Raw genomic sequence first — 19167 nt, forward strand, 5'->3', positions numbered from 1 at the left:
TATGGGAGAGGGGACTGGAAGCTATTTGCAGAACAGCAGTTTAAGTGAAGAGGGGATTTTTGGATGGAAATAACTTTATTAGGAATAAATTGTCATAAGCATACAATATTCCACATATTTGTAAATATTTTATGATATAATTTCATGTGACAACACTAAATAAATAAGACTGTCAAAATGTAAAAAGTAGTGAGTGTGCAGTTTGTCTAATAGTGTTCAATGTTGTGTCCCTCAAAATAACTCGACGCAGCTATTAATGTTTTAACACACAATAAAGATGTGGGGTGGCACGGCTATATGAATATGCACCATCTGTTACCTGCTAACTGTAGAGGTGCCAGATTATTAGAGCTGTCACAATCCCAAAGCCAGCACAAGATCCACGTGTCAAACGATTAAAGAAGAAATGCTCACTGCACTCGATGCGCTGGCATGAAAGGGGTTTCTTTATTTCCAACCAAAGGAATCAAAAAAATCGGGAGTGGAGACAAGAGGGACAGGTCAACGGCCGTTTCACCAGTCCTGTGGCTTCTACTGGACCTGCGGCTTCTACTGGACCGCAGTAGTGGTGAAACAGTCGTTGACCTGTCCCTCTTGTCTCCACTCCCGATGTTTGTGAATCCTTTGGTTTGAAATAAAGAAACACCTTTTATGCCAGCGCATCGAGTGCCGTGAGCATTTCTTCTTTAATTGATTAATGTTTTAACCATGGCAACAAAAGTAAGTACACCCCCCCCCCCCCCCCCCCAAGTGGAAATGTGCAAATTGGGCACAATTAACCATTTCCCCTCCCCGGTGTCACGTGTCTCATTACTGTTGCAACATTTCAGGTGTGAATGGGGAGCAGGTGTCTTAAATTTGGTGTTATAGCTCTCACAATCTCTAATACCAGTCACTGTCAATTCAACATGGCACCTGAGGATCTAAAAAAATAATAGTTTCTCTACATAAAGTTGGTCTAGGCTCATAGAGCTGTGGAATACGGAAGGCACATGAGCAGCATGATGTAGCTGCACGTCCGGCACCTCTCCGGGGATGCGGGCCGATGGGCGCTCTCTCCTGCCGCACCCATGCACATAAGGGACCTCTCACCTCCTTACCCCAAACGCGTTTTTGCTACAAATGCTTCCTCTGAAGAAGCATTTGTAGCGAAAATGCGTTTGGGGTAAGGTGGTGAGAGGTGCTCCTCATGTGCATGGGTTATGTATACTGTCTGCTATAGATATCATGCCTGATGATTTTTTGTTTGCACTTGTAGGCTGGTGATGATCTTGCTACTTGCCATTGCATATATGTATTAGCACACCATACCCAGCTTAGGACTGCATTTTGTTTAGTGAATTTTCATTGTCCATTTATTTTACTAAATCTGTACGTTAGCACCACCATCTCCTTTTCTTCTGCCTGGTCATCCATTGTACCCATTTTCTTCATACATGTTTTTTATTATACATGTTTTTGAATTTTGTTATTTATCAATAAATATTTTGTTCTTTTTTGTACCATAATTTACCAGTATGGTCTTTTCTTTGGTGTTGGTGTTTATACTGACTATATGGTAGCGGCTCTAAGCATAGCCATACCCTTGTTTGGTAATAGTATGCACATATTGTAGAATGCTTGGAAGCAAATATTTTTTCACAAAAAAAAAATACCATTAAGGATTTGTTGAATATTAAAGAAAGTTTACCCTTCACTACGTTATGGGGAAACTACACTTTGGGGGAATTTTATAAAATGGAAGGATTCACTAAATGGAAGAGTTGGGGAATTAATAGAGTGGCTCAAATATTTCAGAAGGGGCAATTGTTGGATTGTGAAGAAATAAAAACACACGTTTGCATTACAGGAGTCACACAAATTTGACTACGATCAAGTAAAACATGCATTTAACAACACAGAGGATAAGGTGAAATTTTAGATTAGATCTCACTATATCTTTGAATTATCAATGAGTACAGAAATAAGGAAACAGTCTTTTCCAGGTAAGGAAATGTGAAAAATAGAAAAAGTAGGGGGGGGAGAGGGGAACTATACTGCCAACCTAATGTGGGGGAACATACTGCCAACCTAATGGGGGGGGGGGACTGCAACCTAATGTGGGGGGAACATACTGCCAACCTAATGGGGGGGACTGCAGCCTAATGTGGGGGAACATACTGCCAACCTAATGGGGGGGGTAACTGCAACCTAATGTGGGGGGAACATACTGCAAACCTAATTGGGGGGGGGGGAACTGCAACCTAATGTGGGGTAACATACTGCCTACCTAATGGGGGGGGGGGGGCTGCAACCTAATGTGGGGTAACATACTGCCTACCTAATGGGGGGGGGGGCTGCAACCTAATGTGGGGGAACTATACTGCCAGCCTAATGTGGGGGAACATACTGCACCTAATGTGGGGAAACTATACTGCCAACCTAATGTGGGGGAACTATACTGCACCTAATGTGGGGGAACTATATTGCCTACCTAATGTGAGGGAACATACTGCCAACCTAATGGGGGGGGGGGACTGCAACCTAATGTGGGGGAACATACTGCCTACCTAATGGGGGGGGGACTGCAACCTAATGTGGGGGAACATACTGCCTACCTAACGTGGGGGAACATACTGCCTACCTAATGGGGGGAACATACTGCCAACCTAATGGGGGAGAACTGCAACCTAATGTGGGGTAACATACTGCCTACCTAATGGGGGGGGCTGCAACCTAATGTGGGGGGAACATACTGCCAACCTAATGGGGGGGGGGACTGCAGCCTAATGTGGGGGGAACATACTGCCAACCTAATGGGGGGGGGGGGGTAACTGCAACCTAATGTGGGGGGAACATACTGCCAACCTAATTGGGGGGGGGAACTGCAACCTAATGTGGGGTAACATACTGCCTACCTAATGGGGGGGGGGCTGCAACCTAATGTGGGGGAACTATACTGCCAGCCTAATGTGGGGGAACTATACTGCACCTAATGTGTGGGAACTATATTGCCTACCTAATGTGAGGGAACATACTGCCAACCTAATGGGGGGGGAACTGCAACCTAATGTGGGGGAACATACTGCCTACCTAATGGAGGGGGGGACTGCAACCTAATGTGGGGGAACATACTGCCTACCTAACGTGGGGGAACATACTGCCTACCTAATGGGGGGAACATACTGCCAACCTAATGGGGGAGAACTGCAACCTAATGTGGGGTAACATACTGCCTACCTAATGGGGGGGGGGCTGCAACCTAATGTGGGGGAACTATACTGCCAGCCTAATGTGGGGGAACATACTGCACCTAATGTGGGGAAACTATACTGCCAACCTAATGTGGGGGAACTATACTGCACCTAATGTGTGGGAACTATATTGCCTACCTAATGTGAGGGAACATACTGCCAACCTAATGGGGGGGGGGGGGAACTGCAACCTAATGTGGGGGAACATACTGCCTACCTAATGGGGGGGACTGCAACCTAATGTGGGGGAACATACTGCCTACCTAATGTGGGGGAACATACTGCCTACCTAATGGGGGGAACATACTGCCAACCTAATGGGGGAGAACTGCAACCTAATGTGGGGGAACATACTGCCTACCTAATGTGGGGGAACATACTGCCTAACTAATGTGGGGGAACACATTGCCAACCTAATGTGGGGGAACATACTGCCAACTTAATGTGGGGGAACTATACTGCCAACCTAATGTGGGGGAACTATACTGCCAACCTAATGTGGGGGAACTATACTGCCAACCTAATGTGGGGGAACTATACTGTCTACCTAATGTGGGGGAACTACAACCTAATGTGGGGGAACTACAACCTAATGTGGGGGAACTATACTGCCAACCTAATGTGGGGGAACTACAACCTAATGTGGGGGGGGGAGGGAACTATACTGCCAACTTAATGTGGGGGGAACTATACTGCCAACCTAATGTGGGGGGGAACTATGCTGCAAACCTAATATGGGGGAACTATACTGCCAACCTAATTAGGGGGAACTGCAACCTAATGTGGGGGAACTATACTGCCAACCTAATGTGGGGGATCTATACTGCCAACCTAATGTGGGGGAACTATACTGTCTACCTAATGTGGGGGAACTATACTGTCTACCTAATGTGGGGGAACATACTGCCAACTTAATGTGGGGGAACTATACTGCCAACCTAATGTGGGGGAACTATACTGCCAACCTAATGTGGGGGAACTATACTGCCAACCTAATGTGGGGGAACTACAACCTAATGTGGGGGAACATACTGACAACCTAATGTGGGGAAACTACAACCTAATGTGGGGGGAACTATACTGCCAACCTAATGTGGGGGAACTATACTGCCAACCTAATGTGGGGGGGAACTATACTGCCAACCTAATGTGGGGGAACTATACTGCCAACCTAATATGGGGGAACTATACTGCCTATCTAATATGGGGGAACTATACTGCCAACCTAATGTGGGCGAACTATACAAAAATATAAAATTGTACTATTCTGATCCCTATAACTCTTTTATTTTTCTGTATATGGGGATGCATGAGGTCATTTTTTGCGCTGTGATTTGTAGTTTTTATCGGTACCATTTTTGTTTTGATGGGACTTTTCAATTGCTATTTAGATATTTTTATGGTATTTGAAGTGACTAAAAATGTGCAAATCTGGTTAGTGCACTATTACGACTTTTGGGGCCCCTCTTTTGATTTTGCCTAGGGCCATGCTCAGCCTAAAACTGGCCCTGCTGCCAGCATTGCTGCAGAGGTTGGGGGTCAGCCTATAAGTGCTCAGACCATATGCCAAACATTGTATAAAATTGGTCTGCATGGCTGTCATCCCAGGAAGCCACTTCTATATATGATGTACAAGAAAGCCTGCAAAGAGTTTCCTGAAGTCAAACTGATTAAGAACCATGCCCTGTGATATGAGCCCAGATGTTGCCAAGCCTATGTGGCAGCAATCAGGTGAGAAGTACAAAGACAAGTGTTTCTTTCCTACAGTCAAGCATGGTGGTGGGAGTATCATGGTCTGGAGCTGCATGAGTGCTACTGAAACTGGGGAGCTGCAGTTCATTGCGGGAACCATAAATGCCAACATGCACAGTGACATCCTAAAGCAGAGCATCATCCCCTCCCTTCAGAGACTGGCCGCAGGTCAGTTCTCCAACATGATAACAACTCTAAACACACAACAAGACGACCACTGTCTTGCTAAAGAAGCTTTGGGTTAAGAAGATGGACTCTGCCAAGCATGTCTCCAGACCTAAACCCTATTGAGTATTTGTGGGCATCATCAAACGGAAGGCAGAGGAGTACAATGCCTCTAACATCCACTAGCTCCGTGATGTCATCATGAAAGAGTGAAAGAGGAAGCTCTGGTGAGCTCCATGCCCAAGAGGTTTAAGGCAGTGCAGGAAAATAATGGTTGCCACACCACATATTGACACTTTGGGCCCAATTTGGACATTTCCACTTACTCACTTTTGTTGCCATGATTTAAACATTAAAGGGGTATGCCTTTTTTTTTTCAAAGACCTCTCCCTGTTTGTCTCCAGATTGGGTGTGGTTCTGCAGTTTAGTTCCATTGAAGTGAATGGAGCAAAGTTGTAATACCACTCCCAAAGTGGAGACAAGGAGAGTGCTGTCTTTGAAAGAAAAAAAGCCTGTCTTTTGATTCCTGGAATAGCCCTTTAAAGAGAACCTGTCACCAAACTAAACTTTTAATATATTGTTCCTTATGTAATTATAAGACACTTTGCTATTTACTTGCTGTCAAAATTCTCAACCTTTATATGTTTTTAATGTGATTGAAAAGACGCCCGCTAGGTGGTTCTGTTCTGTTTCCTGCCGCAAGTCAAACATTTAGTTTGGTCTCCTCCCGGCATGGCAGGAGACCAAACTCAGGAAGTGTGTGCAGGGCATGGCGAGGCTTCAGTGACATTACGCCTGTTGGGCAAGGGGAAAGGTATGATACAGAGCTTTTTAAAGCTCAGAAAAGAGACAGGAGGGGTGTTAGGAGTAGTTAGGGAATATAATCTGAGCTAGTATAGAAAGTATGGTTTGATGACAGGTTGTCTTTCATTTACTTTAATGGCTGTGTGTTGAGTTATTTTGAGGGGACACAACATTAAACACTGTTAGGCTGGGTTCACACTACGTTTTCTCCCATACGGGAGCGCATACGGCAGGGGGGAGCTAAAACCTCGCGCTCCCGTATGCCTTCGTATGCGCTCCTGTATGTCATTCATTTCAATGAGCCGGCCGGAGTGAAACGTTCGGTCCGTTCGGCTCATTTTTGCGCCGTATGCGCTTTTACAACCGGACCTAAAACTGTGGTCAACCACGGTTTGAGATCCGGTTGTAAAAGCGCATACGGCGCAAAAATGAGCCGACCGGACCGAACGTTTCACTCCGGCCGGCTCATTGAAATGAATGACATACGGGAGCGCATACGAAGGCATACGGGAGCGCGAGGTTTTAGCTCCCCCCTGCCGTATGCGCTCCCGTATGGGAGAAAACGTAGTGTGAACCCAGCCTTATACAGACTGTGCACTCACTACTTTACATTATAGCAGAGATTCATGTCTTCAGTGCTGTCACATGAAAAGATATTATAAAATATTTACAAAAATCTGAGGGGTGGACTTATGTGAGAAACAGAAGAGGGGATGTTCGGCAGATAGCACATGGATGGCCTGGTGCAGCTTCTAGGAAATGAATAAAAAGCTGCTGACAGCATTATGTAGGTAATTGAATGCCTATTCTTATCATGTCTGATTTCTATGTTTTAAGATATTAAACTTTGCGGTGGTTGTGTGTAAATGCCTTGAAGTAATCTGGGCACTACACAAGGAGCTCCCTGCGTAATGCCCCAATGGTTCAGAGGTATGTCATTTACATTTATGTCAAAATGGCCAGAAATGAGCCTATCCTCAGTAAAAGACACATGAAAGATGACTGCAGTTTGCAAAAAAAAGCACCTAAAGGACTCTCAGATTGTGAGAAACAACCAAAACTACATTTTCTAGCCTCAAGTCTGGACAAAACCAGGTGCTGCTTATCACCTGCATAATACCATCCATACAGTAAAGCATGATAGTGGCAGAATTATAATGTGTGCGTCTTTTTAGGGGCTTGGGGCACAGAGACTGGTCAAGGTTAAGGATAAGCTGAATGGATAGAAAAACAGAGATACCCTTAAACAAAACCCTAATCCAGAGTGCTCTGGACCTCAGACTGGGTCAAAGATTCACCTTCCAACATGACAATGACCCTAAGGACACAGCCAAGACAACATATGAGTGCCTAAGGGACAACTTGTGAATGTCCTTAAAAAGGAAAACTTTTTTTTTTTTTTTTTATTATCAACTGATGCCAGAAAGTTAAACATATTTGTAAATTACTTCTATTAAAAATTATTAATCCTTCCAGTACTTATTAGCGGCTGTATACTACAGAGTAAATTCTTTTCTTTTGGGATTTATTTTCTGTCACAACCACAGTGCTCTCTGCTGACACCTCTGTCAATGTCAGGAACTGTCCAGAGCAGGAGAAAATCGCCATAGCAAACATATGCTGCTCTGTATAGTTCCTAAAATGGACTGAGGTGTCAGCAGAGAGCACCGTGGTCATGACACAAAAGAAATCCCAAAAGAAAAGAATTTCCTCTGTAGTATAAAGCCGCTAACAAGTACTGGAAGGATTAAGAATTTTTAATGCTGCGCCATTTTATGCTAGGGACGTTAGGGACCCACTCTAAATAGGTGGCCTTGACGTGGCGAGTGGGCTTGTACTTTTTGATCAAAAATGTATATACTAACAACCTGTTAGTTTTTGATATTATGCTGAGAAGCAGTCAGATCATTATACAAGATTGTAGATGTGCACCATGTCTGTTTTTCTAACCGAATTCACACTGTGATTTCTATCCCCTCTTTTTTTTTGTTTGAACATGTGCTGCACTCTTCCCCACCCCCTCAGCCCAACCCTATATAAGTAGTAGTTAGCTACACATGGGTCATTTCTTTCCTAGCAGCCTCCCAGTCTGACTGGGAGAGCATGGTAAGTGAGCCATTACACCTTGTTCACACTGGTGTGGTGCTGTGCGGTGTCCGTTGCTGCCGTGGCGCCGTGTCTGCGGGGGGTGCGGCCCATAGACTGGTTTGAGTGGCATTGGGGCCGCTCTGCCGGTGGGTCATTCCCCCCTGTGGGCATTGGTGTCGCGGCGGTGGTGGTCGCCGCCCGGTGCTGCGCCATTTTATGCTAGGGACGTCAGGGACCCACTCTAAATAGGTGGCCCTGACGTGGCGAGTGGGCTTGTACTTTTTGATCAAAAATGTATACTAACAACCTGTTAGTTTTTGATATTATGCTGAGAAGCAATCAGATCATTATACAAGATTGTAGATGTGCACCATGTCTGTTTTTCTAACCGAATATTTACAAATCTGTTTAACTTTCTGGCACCATTTGATTTAAAAAAAAAAAAAAAAAAAAAAGGTTTCCACCGGAGTACCTCTTTAAGTGGCCCAGCCAGAGCCCTGACTTGAACCCAATCGGACATCTCTGGAATGATCTAAATATGGTTGGCAACTGATGGTACCCATCCAACCTGACAGAGCCTGAGAGGATCTGCAGAGAAGAATGGCAGAACATCCCCAAATCCAGATGTGCAAACCTTGTAGCATCATATCCAAGAAGACTGAAGGCTGTAATCTGTGACTAAAATAAAAGATATAAATAATCAAGGAGGGGCAGTGGACATTACATATCTACATTTTAGTAAGGCTTTTGAGCACAATGCTTATGTGTCTCCGGCGCTTCCACAGGGAAAGCATGGAATGCTTGCCAACACTTTATGCACAGGGAGAGCCAGGGTCCTGTTCTGGAGATCATAGGGGGTCCCAGAGGTCAGACCCCTGCGTTCAGACACTTTAATACAGTCTAGAAGCCTGCTGAAATACTATTCCCTTTGTGAATAATCCCTATTTGTACATTCAATCATTCACCAAATGGAGCTACTCGCTTGTCCTTCACTGGGCTAATGTAACCAAATGACAAAAGACTATGTCACCAAAAACAACTGGAATAGTGGTGTATTATCTACAAATGGTCTCTAGGACTATGAAGAGCCTCTTTTTACCAGTTACACAAGTGATATTAAAACTTATAGTACATAATCATCCATATAAAAGTTAGGTTATAATATTAGTAGTGCAACTGGTAAAAAGAGAATGTTTTGGTCTTAGTGACTGTAGATATAACATAATGTATCCACATGGACACATTCAACAAATACGCCAGGAGCTTTATGAACACAGCCTCCTCCTAGGAAATGTGTTCCCCTTCATACTGAACTCCAACATATTTTCTGTAGCCTAAACTGGGGTATGTGCTATAGTTAGCTGTATAATATAGTGTAATATACAAATGAAGTCCTAGAAGGCTAATCTGAGAGTACAACCCTTTTTTACACATGAAATTTAGTCCTGGATGGCAACAGAGCAGAACCATACCTTGCAAGTCCAGGACCAGAAATTCCCCTCTGGTATATTCATACGTCCAGTGGCTGAAGGCCAGCATAGTCTTCTCCAGCTTGTTTGATGGCACACTTTCATTACCTGTGTTGTTATTGTATTTCCTAAACCTTCCTGCCATGTATTCTTCCACTGTAAACCACTCATTGACTGAGTGACAGTACAGGAGAAACACTTCCAGAAATCTGGCAACAAAGACACCACACAATAATGTTAATGGCCTAGCGCATTTCATAACATGTCTATATTAGGACATACAAGTGGCAGATTTATTGTGAAAATGTTACCACTATCCCTTATTATGAAATAGAGAAATCCATGCAGTGGTGGTAGAAAGAACCCTACTCAGATTTATGGAACTCATTTTCTGTAGTATAAAATGCTTACCTTGGAGAGTACGTAATCGTTTTTGGCTTCATTTGGTTGAAGGCATGAAGCAGTTTCTGAGCAGCTCTCTGTTGCTGAATTTCCTAGAAAAGACAAGTTGCAATGTGTTTTAATAACTTCCCTCAATGACAGTAGTATACAAATTGACTTTCTCTACTACTCTCATCACTCTCCATCAGAGCCGGGCTGTCCCTCCAACAGGTCTCTGCAGGTGATGTGTCACATAATGATATGTCGCTGACAAATCACCTGCAGGGCTGCCACAGCGCTTGATTCGGTTTGACAGAGCAAAGAGTCATTAGCTCCTCGCCCTGTCAATCACTCTTATGGCTGCCTGCAGTGTTTGCCCTATGCTCCGGCACAGATGACTGACTTCGTTGTGCGCCGGAGCGCTGAGGGTTGAAAGAAACGGCAGCAGAAACCTGGGTGAGATGTCACAAAGACCAGAGCAGCAATAGTGGCAAGTATGAGTTTCTCTTTTTATTTTACTTTTCAAGTGGGCACAGCGCCAGGAAGGGGGGGGGGGGTTAGTTCGGTAGAGGGGCTTATGGTGGGGGATAGGGGTGCGGAGGGTGGATTGATCTGCTAGTTACTACCTACGGGGGGGGGGAGCTGCTGAATACAGGGGGGCTACTGTTAACAAGGGGGGGGGGGGCTACTTGCTACCTACAAGGGAGGGCTACTTACTACCTACAGGGAACTACTTTATACTGGGGACTGCTACTATATAAAGAGGGGGTACTATATACAGGGGGGCTACTTACTACCTACAGGGGGTACTGCTACTATATATAGGTGGGTCTCTGTATACAGGGGGATGCTATTATATTCAGGGTGGGCTGCTAATACTACCTACAAAAGGGGGTACTTATACTACCTACAAAGGGGGGGGGGCTACTAATACTACGTTAAAGGACCTGTCTACCTACTGAATTGGCCTAATGTAAGGGACCTACCTACTCTTTTCCAGCCCACTTATCTACTCACCCTACTGTGGGGGACACCAAGAGGGTTATTATTACTGTATGGAAGATAGATGCTGGAAAAGTGCGGAGCCTAAAATGTTTTTCTTGCAGGTTCTGTGACTGAGTTGTGGCTGGAAGAAATCGTCGAGACCATCTGGGCCGGATGTAGAAGAAAAAGAAAAGTGAACGGCTATGATCTGAGAAGATGTTTCAGGATGTTGCCCGCTACCTCTTGATAATGCTACGTCGTAGCGAAACATGTTGAGGGGGCAGAGTGGATATTTTAAATAACTATAGCGCTGCTGCTCTTTGCAATTAACCGTGTGTGACCTGCAGGCATACATGGTTGTTCCATCATAAACAAAGCAGTATTCTAGCAGCAGAGATATCTGCCCAAGGAAATGATCTAATCAAATAGAGCAAACAGCGCTATCTAATTTTTAAAAGTGTGTAGTACTTAATAAAGCATAAGGGAGTTTTAATATTAATCAAAAGAAGTATATGGGAAATTAAGGTTTTTTTGGATTCCCAAATGGGAATCTATTGGAATTAAATAAACAAATTTAACCCTCCATATACTAGTCTATACCAGTTATGGTGGACGTTTCAGGATGTAACTCTATTGTGGGGGGTATAAATACAGGTATTTATTATAATATAGGTCTCAGTATATAGGATTTGTTCAATAACAGCATGACGGTAATAGGCATGGTCACCATACATATTACCATCATAATATTACTGACCAAGTCCTGTATACTGAGACCAATAGACCAATAATACCAGTATACAATGAGGAATAATATCACCGTACTATGGGTGTTAATATTCCTTCTTTTATACTGGTATTATTGGTCTAAGTATACAGGGTTTTGGTCAGTAACAGTATGATGGTAATATGTATGGTGATAATATTCCTCTTTGTACACTGGTATTATTGGCAATATTGGTCTCAGTACACTGGATTTAGTCAGTAACAGTATGATGTTAATATGTATACTGATAATATTCCTTTTTGTATACTGGTATTATTGGTAATATTGGTCTTAGTATACATTATTTGGTCAGTAACAGTATTATGGTTATGTGCTTGGTGATAATGTTCCTCCTTGTGTACTGGTATTTTTGGTAATATCGGTCTCAGTATACAGAATTTGGTCAGTAACAGTATGATGGTAATATGTATAATGAAAATATTTCTCTTTGTATACTAGTATTATTGGTAATACTGGTCTTAGTATAAAGGATTTGGTGAGTAACAGTATTATGGTCATATGTATAGTGATAATGGTACTCCTTATATACTGGTAGAATTTTGGTTACTTTATTATTTTTGGTAATATCGGTCTCAGTATACAGGATTTTGTTAGTAACAATATGATGGAAATATGTATGGTGATAATATCCCTCCTTGTATACTGATATTATTGGTAGTATTGGTCTCATGATACTGGATTTGGTTAGTTATAGTATGATGGTAATATGTATGGTGATAATATTCCTCCTTGTATACTGGTATTATTGGTAATATTAGTTTCAGTATACAGGATTTGGTCAGTAACAGTATTATGGTAATATGTATAGTGATAATGGTACTCCTTATATACTGGTAGAATTTTGGTTACTTTATTATTTTTGGTAATATCGGTCTCAGTATACAGGATTTTGTTAGTAACAATATGATGGAAATATGTGTGGTGATAATATTCCTCCTTGTATACTGATATTATTGGTAATATTGGTCTCATGATACTGGATTTGGTCAGTTATAGTATGATGGTAATATGTATGGTGATAATATTCCTCCTTGTATACTGTTATTATTGGTAATATTAGTCTCAGTATACAGGATTTGGTCAGTAACAGTATTATAGTAATATGTATAGTGATAATGGTACTCCTCATATACTGGTATAATTTGGTTACTTTATTATGTATTATTTGTATGTTAAGGTCTATACATATATATAGTGCAAATGTCAGTTGGTGCAAGCATCCCAGATCCGAACAAGATCCATCTTTATCTGTGTACAGAAGGCACAGTTCTCCAATATGTCATAAAATCCAAAGTGTAATTTTTTTTTACATTTCAAATCTCCATTAGAATAATTTTCAAGCTTGATAATGATTCTAATAGAGAATTGAATTGTTGCTGCTATGTCATGAGTTGAATAAATCACACCTTGGATTTTATGGCCTATTGGAGTGATATGCCTTCTGTACATGTATATATATAGAATTGTAGAAGAAGACCAGATCGCTGTGCATGTAGCTGTCAAGATGGCCAATCTAGAATATCAAACATAAAGCAAGTTCAATTCGCAGACTCAAGCGAAAGACCCCAGTTAAAAATGCAAAAAGCTGTAAAATGTATTGTTTCCCCAATCTGCAACGTGTCAGCTATGTTGTGGTAGGTGAAGGCTAGGACATAACCGAAACATCGCAGATTGGGGAACCAATACATTTTACAGCTTTTTGCATTTTGAACTGGGGTATTTCACCTTGATTCTGAGACCTGGACTTGCTTTTTAATATACACTGCTCAAAAAAATAAAGTAAAACACTAAGATAACACATCCTAGATCTGAATGAATGAACTAACCGTTTAAATACTTTCGTTTTCACATAGTTGAATGTGCTGACAACAAAATCACACAAAAATTATCAATGGAAATCCAATTTATCAACCCATGGAGGTCTGAATATGGAGTCACACTCAAAATCAAAGTGGAAAACCACACTACAGGCTGATCCAACTTTGATGTAATGTCCTTAAAACAAGTCACAATGAGGCTCAGTAGTGTGTGTGGCCTCCATGTGCCCGTATGACCTCCCTACAATGCCTGGGCATACTCCTGATGAGGTGGCAGATGGTCTCCTGAGGGATGTTCTCCCAGACCTGGACTAAAGAATCCGCCAACTCCTGGACAGTCTGTGGTGCAAAATGGCATTGGATGGAGCGAGACATGATGTCCTAGATGTGCTCAGTCGGATTCAGGTCTGGGGAACGGGCGGGCCAGTCCATAGCATCCATACATTCCTCTTGCAGGAACTGCTGACACACTCCAGCCACAAGAGGTCATTGTCTTGCATTAGAAGGAACCCAGGGCCAACTGCACCAGCATATGGTCTCACAAGGGGTCTGAGGATCTCATCTCGGTACCTAATGGCAGTCAGGCTACCTCTGGCAAGCACATGGAGGGCTGTGCGTCCCCCCAAAGAAATGCCACCCCCACCATTACTGACCCACTGCCAAATCGGTCATGCTGGAGGATGTTGCAGGCAGCAGAACGTTCTCCATGGCATCTCCAGACATGTGCTCAGTGTTAACCTGCTTTCATCTGTGAAGAGCACAGGGCGCCAGTGACAAATTTGCCAATCTTGGTGTTCTCTGGCAAATGTCAAACATCCTGCACGGTGTTGGACTGTAAGCACAACCCTCACCTGTGGATATCGGGCCCTCATACCACCCTCATGAAGTCTATTTCTGACCGTTTGAGTGGACACATGCACATTTGTGGCCTGCTGGAGGTCATTTTGCAGGGCTCTGGCAGTGCTCCTTCTGCTCCTCCTTGCACAAAGGCGGAGGTAGCAGCCCTGCTGCTGGGTTGTTACCTTCCTATGGCCTCCTCCATGTCTCCTGATGTCCTGGCCTGTCTCCTGGTAGCACCTCCATGCTCTGGACACTATGCTGACAGACACAGCAAACCTTCTTGCCACAGCTCACATTCATGTGCCATCCTGGATGAGCTGCACTACCTGAGTCACTTGTGTAGGTTGTAGACTCCGTCTCATGCTACCACTGGAGTGAAAGCACCGCCAGCATTCAAAAGTGACCAAAACATCAGCCAGGAAGCATAGGAACTAAGAAGTGGTCTGTGGTCACCACCTGCAGAACCACTCCTTTATTGGGGTGTCTTGCTAATTGCCTATACTTTCTGTTGTCTGTTCCATTTGCACAATAGCATGTGAAATTTATTGTCAATCAGTGTTGCTTCCTGAGTGGACTGTGTGATTTCACAGAAGTGTGATTGACTTGGAGTTACATTGTGTTGTTTAAGTGTTCCCTTCATTGTGTGTGTGTGTGTATATATATATATATATATATATACACCCTATTATACCCAACTATGACTAACATTTGCCCCCCCCCCCTGTTGTGACCCTCACGTACAGTGGGGATCAACAGTTTGGGCACCCCAGGTAAAAATTTGCATTAATGTGCATAAAGAAGCCAAGGAAAGATGGAAAGATCTCCAAAAGGCATCAAATTACAGATTAGACATTCTTATAATATGTCAACAAAAGTTAGATTTTATTTCCATCATTTACACTTTCAAAATAACAGAAAACAAAAAAATGGCATCTGCAAAAGTTTGGGCACCCTGCAGAGTTAATATCTTGTACTGCCCCCTTTGGCAAGTATCACAGTTTGTAAACGCTTTTTGTAGCCAGCCAAGAGTCTTTCAGTTCTTGTTTGAGGTATTCTTGCCCATTCTTCCTTACAAAAGTCTTTGAGATTTCTGAGCTGTCTGTCACACACTGCTCTTTTAAGGTCTATCCATAGATTTTCAATTATGTTGAGGTCAGGAGCTTGTGAAGGCCATGGCAAAACCTTCAGTTTATGCCTCTTGATGTAATCCCCCGTGGATTTCGAGGTGTGTTTAGGATTATTATCCATTTGTAGAAGCCATCCTCTCTTTAACTTCAGCTTTTTCACAGATGGCATCAAGTTAGCATCCAAAATTTGCTGAAATTTTATTGAATCCATTTTTCCTTCTACTCGTGAGATGTTCCCTGTGCCACTGGCTGCAATACAACCCCAAAGCATGATTGATCCACCCCCATGCTTAACAGTTGGACAGAGGTTCTTTTCATTAAATTCTGTTCCCCTTCTTCTCCAAACGTACCTTTGCTCATTCCGGCCAAAAAGTTTAAGTTTACCCTCATCTGTCCACAGAACTTGCTTCCAAAATGCATCAGGCTTGTCTATATGTTCATCTGCAAAGTTCAAATGCTGATTTTTGTGGTGAGGATGTAAAAGAGGTTTTCTTCTGATGACTCTTCCATGAAGACCATATTTGTACAAGTATCTCTTTATAGCGGAATAGTTTACCACAACTCCAGTGTCTGCCAGATCTTTCTGGAGGGATTGTGCAGTCAAACGTGGGTTTTGAATTGTTTTTCTCACAATCCTGCGAGCTGTTCTGTCTGATATTTTTCTTGGTCTTTCAGATCTTGCTTTAACTTCCACTGTTCCTGATGACTGCCATTTCTTAATTACATTCCGAACAGAGGATATTGACATCTGAAAAAGTTTTGGGCATTTAAAACCTTTGAGATTGACATCACCTGGTCTTCCCAGATGATGATTGAGAACAATCCATGACACTGGCAGGTCTCAGCTTTGCAAAGAGGACAGTGCATGCTATAAATTCTGCAGAGTGTCCAAACTTTTGCAGACACCATTTTTTTGTTTTTTCACTTTGAAGAAAGGAACAGGCGGCAACTCTCCGGTGGGTGCAAACAGATTCTTTTATTCTTGTGATGTAATAAATTACTTCTTAAAATCGGGGGAGACACAACTTCAGACTTCATGCAGTGTGTACAGGTAACAACGTCGTTTCACCTGTGAAACGACGTTGTTACCTGTACACACTGCATGAAGTCTGAAGTTGTGTCTCCCCCGATTTTAAGAAGTAATTTATTACATCACAAGAATAAAAGAATCTGTTTGCACCCACCGGAGAGTTGCCGCCTGTTCCTTTCTTCAAAGTGTATCTGCTGGCTTGTTGCTCTAAAGGCTGAGCACCACCGGGGAACCTGCAGCTGCTGCCAGGACTGTACCGCTTCTTGCGGCGGGGACAAGGTAGTGCCAACTTTTCTTTCTTTTTTGCCATTTTTTTGTTTTTTGTTATTTTGAAAGTGTAAATGATGGGAATAAAATCTAACTTTTGTTGACATATTATAAGAATGTCTAATCTGTAATTTGATGCCTTTTGGAGATTTTTCCATCTTTCCTTGGCTTCTTTATGCACATTAATACAAATTTTTACCTGGGGTGCCAAAACTTTTGATCCCCACTGTATGGCCAAAGTAGACTGCTTAGTCTAAAATGCCTGGGCCTATTTTTGTCCCCAGTCTGACCCTGCTCTCCAAAGAACTATGTAGAGTATAACAAACGTGCTTGATGGTTATAAGATTAATTTATTGAACAATACTCACTCTGAGGCATAGCTGGAGCACTGTTTCTGATTTGTAAACGCCGGACCATGTATCCACCACCTCGGGAAGGAAGGACTTGATGATGTAGAGGTGTCCTGCCTTGAGGATATCATTTTGAGACCAAGTGCACGCCACTTTTACAGCTCTTCTTAATCCTCCTCCCATCTCTTCTTTACTAAGAACCTCTATTGTAGCATAGGAACCATAGTTTGACCAGGAGGACATGCTATTATTTAGGATGCTGGGAGAACTCTCTTCCAGACGGTACACAGTGACTAGTTCTCCTGCAATAGGTCATAAATACTAAATATTAAAGAAGTATTCCAGGATTTTTTTGTTTTTTGTCCATATCATGCACACTCACTATCATTATTCCGACTGTGCCATATTCATGTTTCTTTACTGTGACTGGGTCATGTGATCATCATCCAGACCCACAGAATGACAGTGTTAAATGTGTCTGAGGAAGTGTCTGTCCTGGGCTCAGCTGACTTTCTGTGAACTATAGGATGACATAATAACTTATCAGCTCACAGACTCCTCTCTTCCCCACCCAGCTCAATCTGTATACTGCTGCTGCTACAGTTGTCTCTATGGGATCAGGATATATAGTAATTATACACCTCCCAAGTGGTTGTGTTCACATTTAGTAAAACTGCACTTTTTTTGTTGCAATTGCATGAATCATGGTAAAAAGAATTTTACCATGATTTTAAAGAATCACCACAAAAACAGCCAAAACTCTGTAAAGATGCTACAAAATGCAATGAAAATGCAAAAATGCAAACATTTGATAATAGCCTAAAGACTTCAAACCTTCATCAAACACTTCAATTTTGATTATAGGTGGAATCGCTTTCTCTGCAATATGTTTCTGGAAAATGCCCATGGGGGATTTAAATACATTTGTATGTGACATGTGATGCCTTATCTGCAGTGAGTACCATCTGTAAGTGCCAATGCCAATATTGTTGCAATAAAATTTTCATAGTCGTGTAAGGTCATTTAAAAGTTTTGCCGCTAATATAGGTAAATTGTCCACATACCTACTGGAGGAAGAGGGGTGAAAGGAATACTCTGGGAAAGTCGACATAAGTTGTTTCTTTCAATGGCTGCAGAAGACATATCCAATTATTAGTACTACTAGTAATATATGTTGAATATAATACAATATGCCTCAAACAATACTTACCAGAATAATAGAATGATGTATCCATGGATGTTTTGAAATTGCTTCCAAACTCTGAAAAAACAGAATTTGTTCCAATTATTTTTGTTGTTTTTATTGTCATTATTTTCTATATTATAAACTATTATTTTACAGAATAAAGAAGATTAAAATAATGATCCATGTTTTATTTACAAATAGAATACACCTACTTTCCACTTGCATTTCATAGGCTAAATGTTCAGATGTTGGAAAGTCCGCAAGGAAAATCTCTGTGCCGACATTCCCCAAACTGCGGGCGCCGGCATAATATCCTTGCAATAGGACCGCACAGGAATACTGTACGCCATCTCATAGACGGCTATGCATTTCGTACTGAGTTCGCAGAAAAAATGAATGTGTTCATTGTTTCAGCGGACACGGAAATCGGAATTTCCGTGCAGCACAAGAAACTGTCAGGAACTGTCCAGAGCAGGAGCAAATCCCCTTAGCAAACCTCTCCTGCTCTGAACAGTTCCTGACACAGACAGAGGTGTCAGCAGAGAGCACTGTGGTCAGACAGAAAATAAATTAAAAAAGAAAAGAACTTCCTCTGGAGCATACAGCACCTGATAACTACTGGAAGGATTAAGATTTTTAAATAGAAGTCATTTACAAATCTGTTTAACTTTCTATCACCAGTTGATTAAAAAAAAATATATGTTTTTCACCGGAGTACCCCTTTAAGTTCAAAGTAAGATGTAAAAATCTTGCAGTGAGCTCCTCCCTAAAAATATTCAGGCATGTTTGTTGTCCATATTTAAAGGAGTACTCCAGTGGAAAACATTATTATAATTTTTTTTTTTTTTTTTTTTTACAAATCAACTTTTTTTTTCAAATACACAACA

The 19167-nt window shown here is 42.2% G+C and overlaps 1 protein-coding gene across 1 annotated transcript in view; it reads right to left on the minus strand.

The window, feature by feature from the left end:
- LOC130367398 (transient receptor potential cation channel subfamily M member 7-like) overlaps positions 1-19167 on the minus strand; it is a 141721-nt gene that overhangs the window by 11730 nt on the left and 110824 nt on the right. The window contains 5 exon segments of the mRNA XM_056569817.1: positions 9515-9720; positions 9923-10005; positions 17113-17396; positions 18159-18224; positions 18305-18355. Coding sequence (XP_056425792.1) covers positions 9515-9720; positions 9923-10005; positions 17113-17396; positions 18159-18224; positions 18305-18355 — 690 coding nt within the window.

This window comes from Hyla sarda, chromosome 4, assembly GCF_029499605.1.
Source record: "Hyla sarda isolate aHylSar1 chromosome 4, aHylSar1.hap1, whole genome shotgun sequence".
NCBI lineage: Eukaryota > Metazoa > Chordata > Amphibia > Anura > Hylidae > Hyla > Hyla sarda.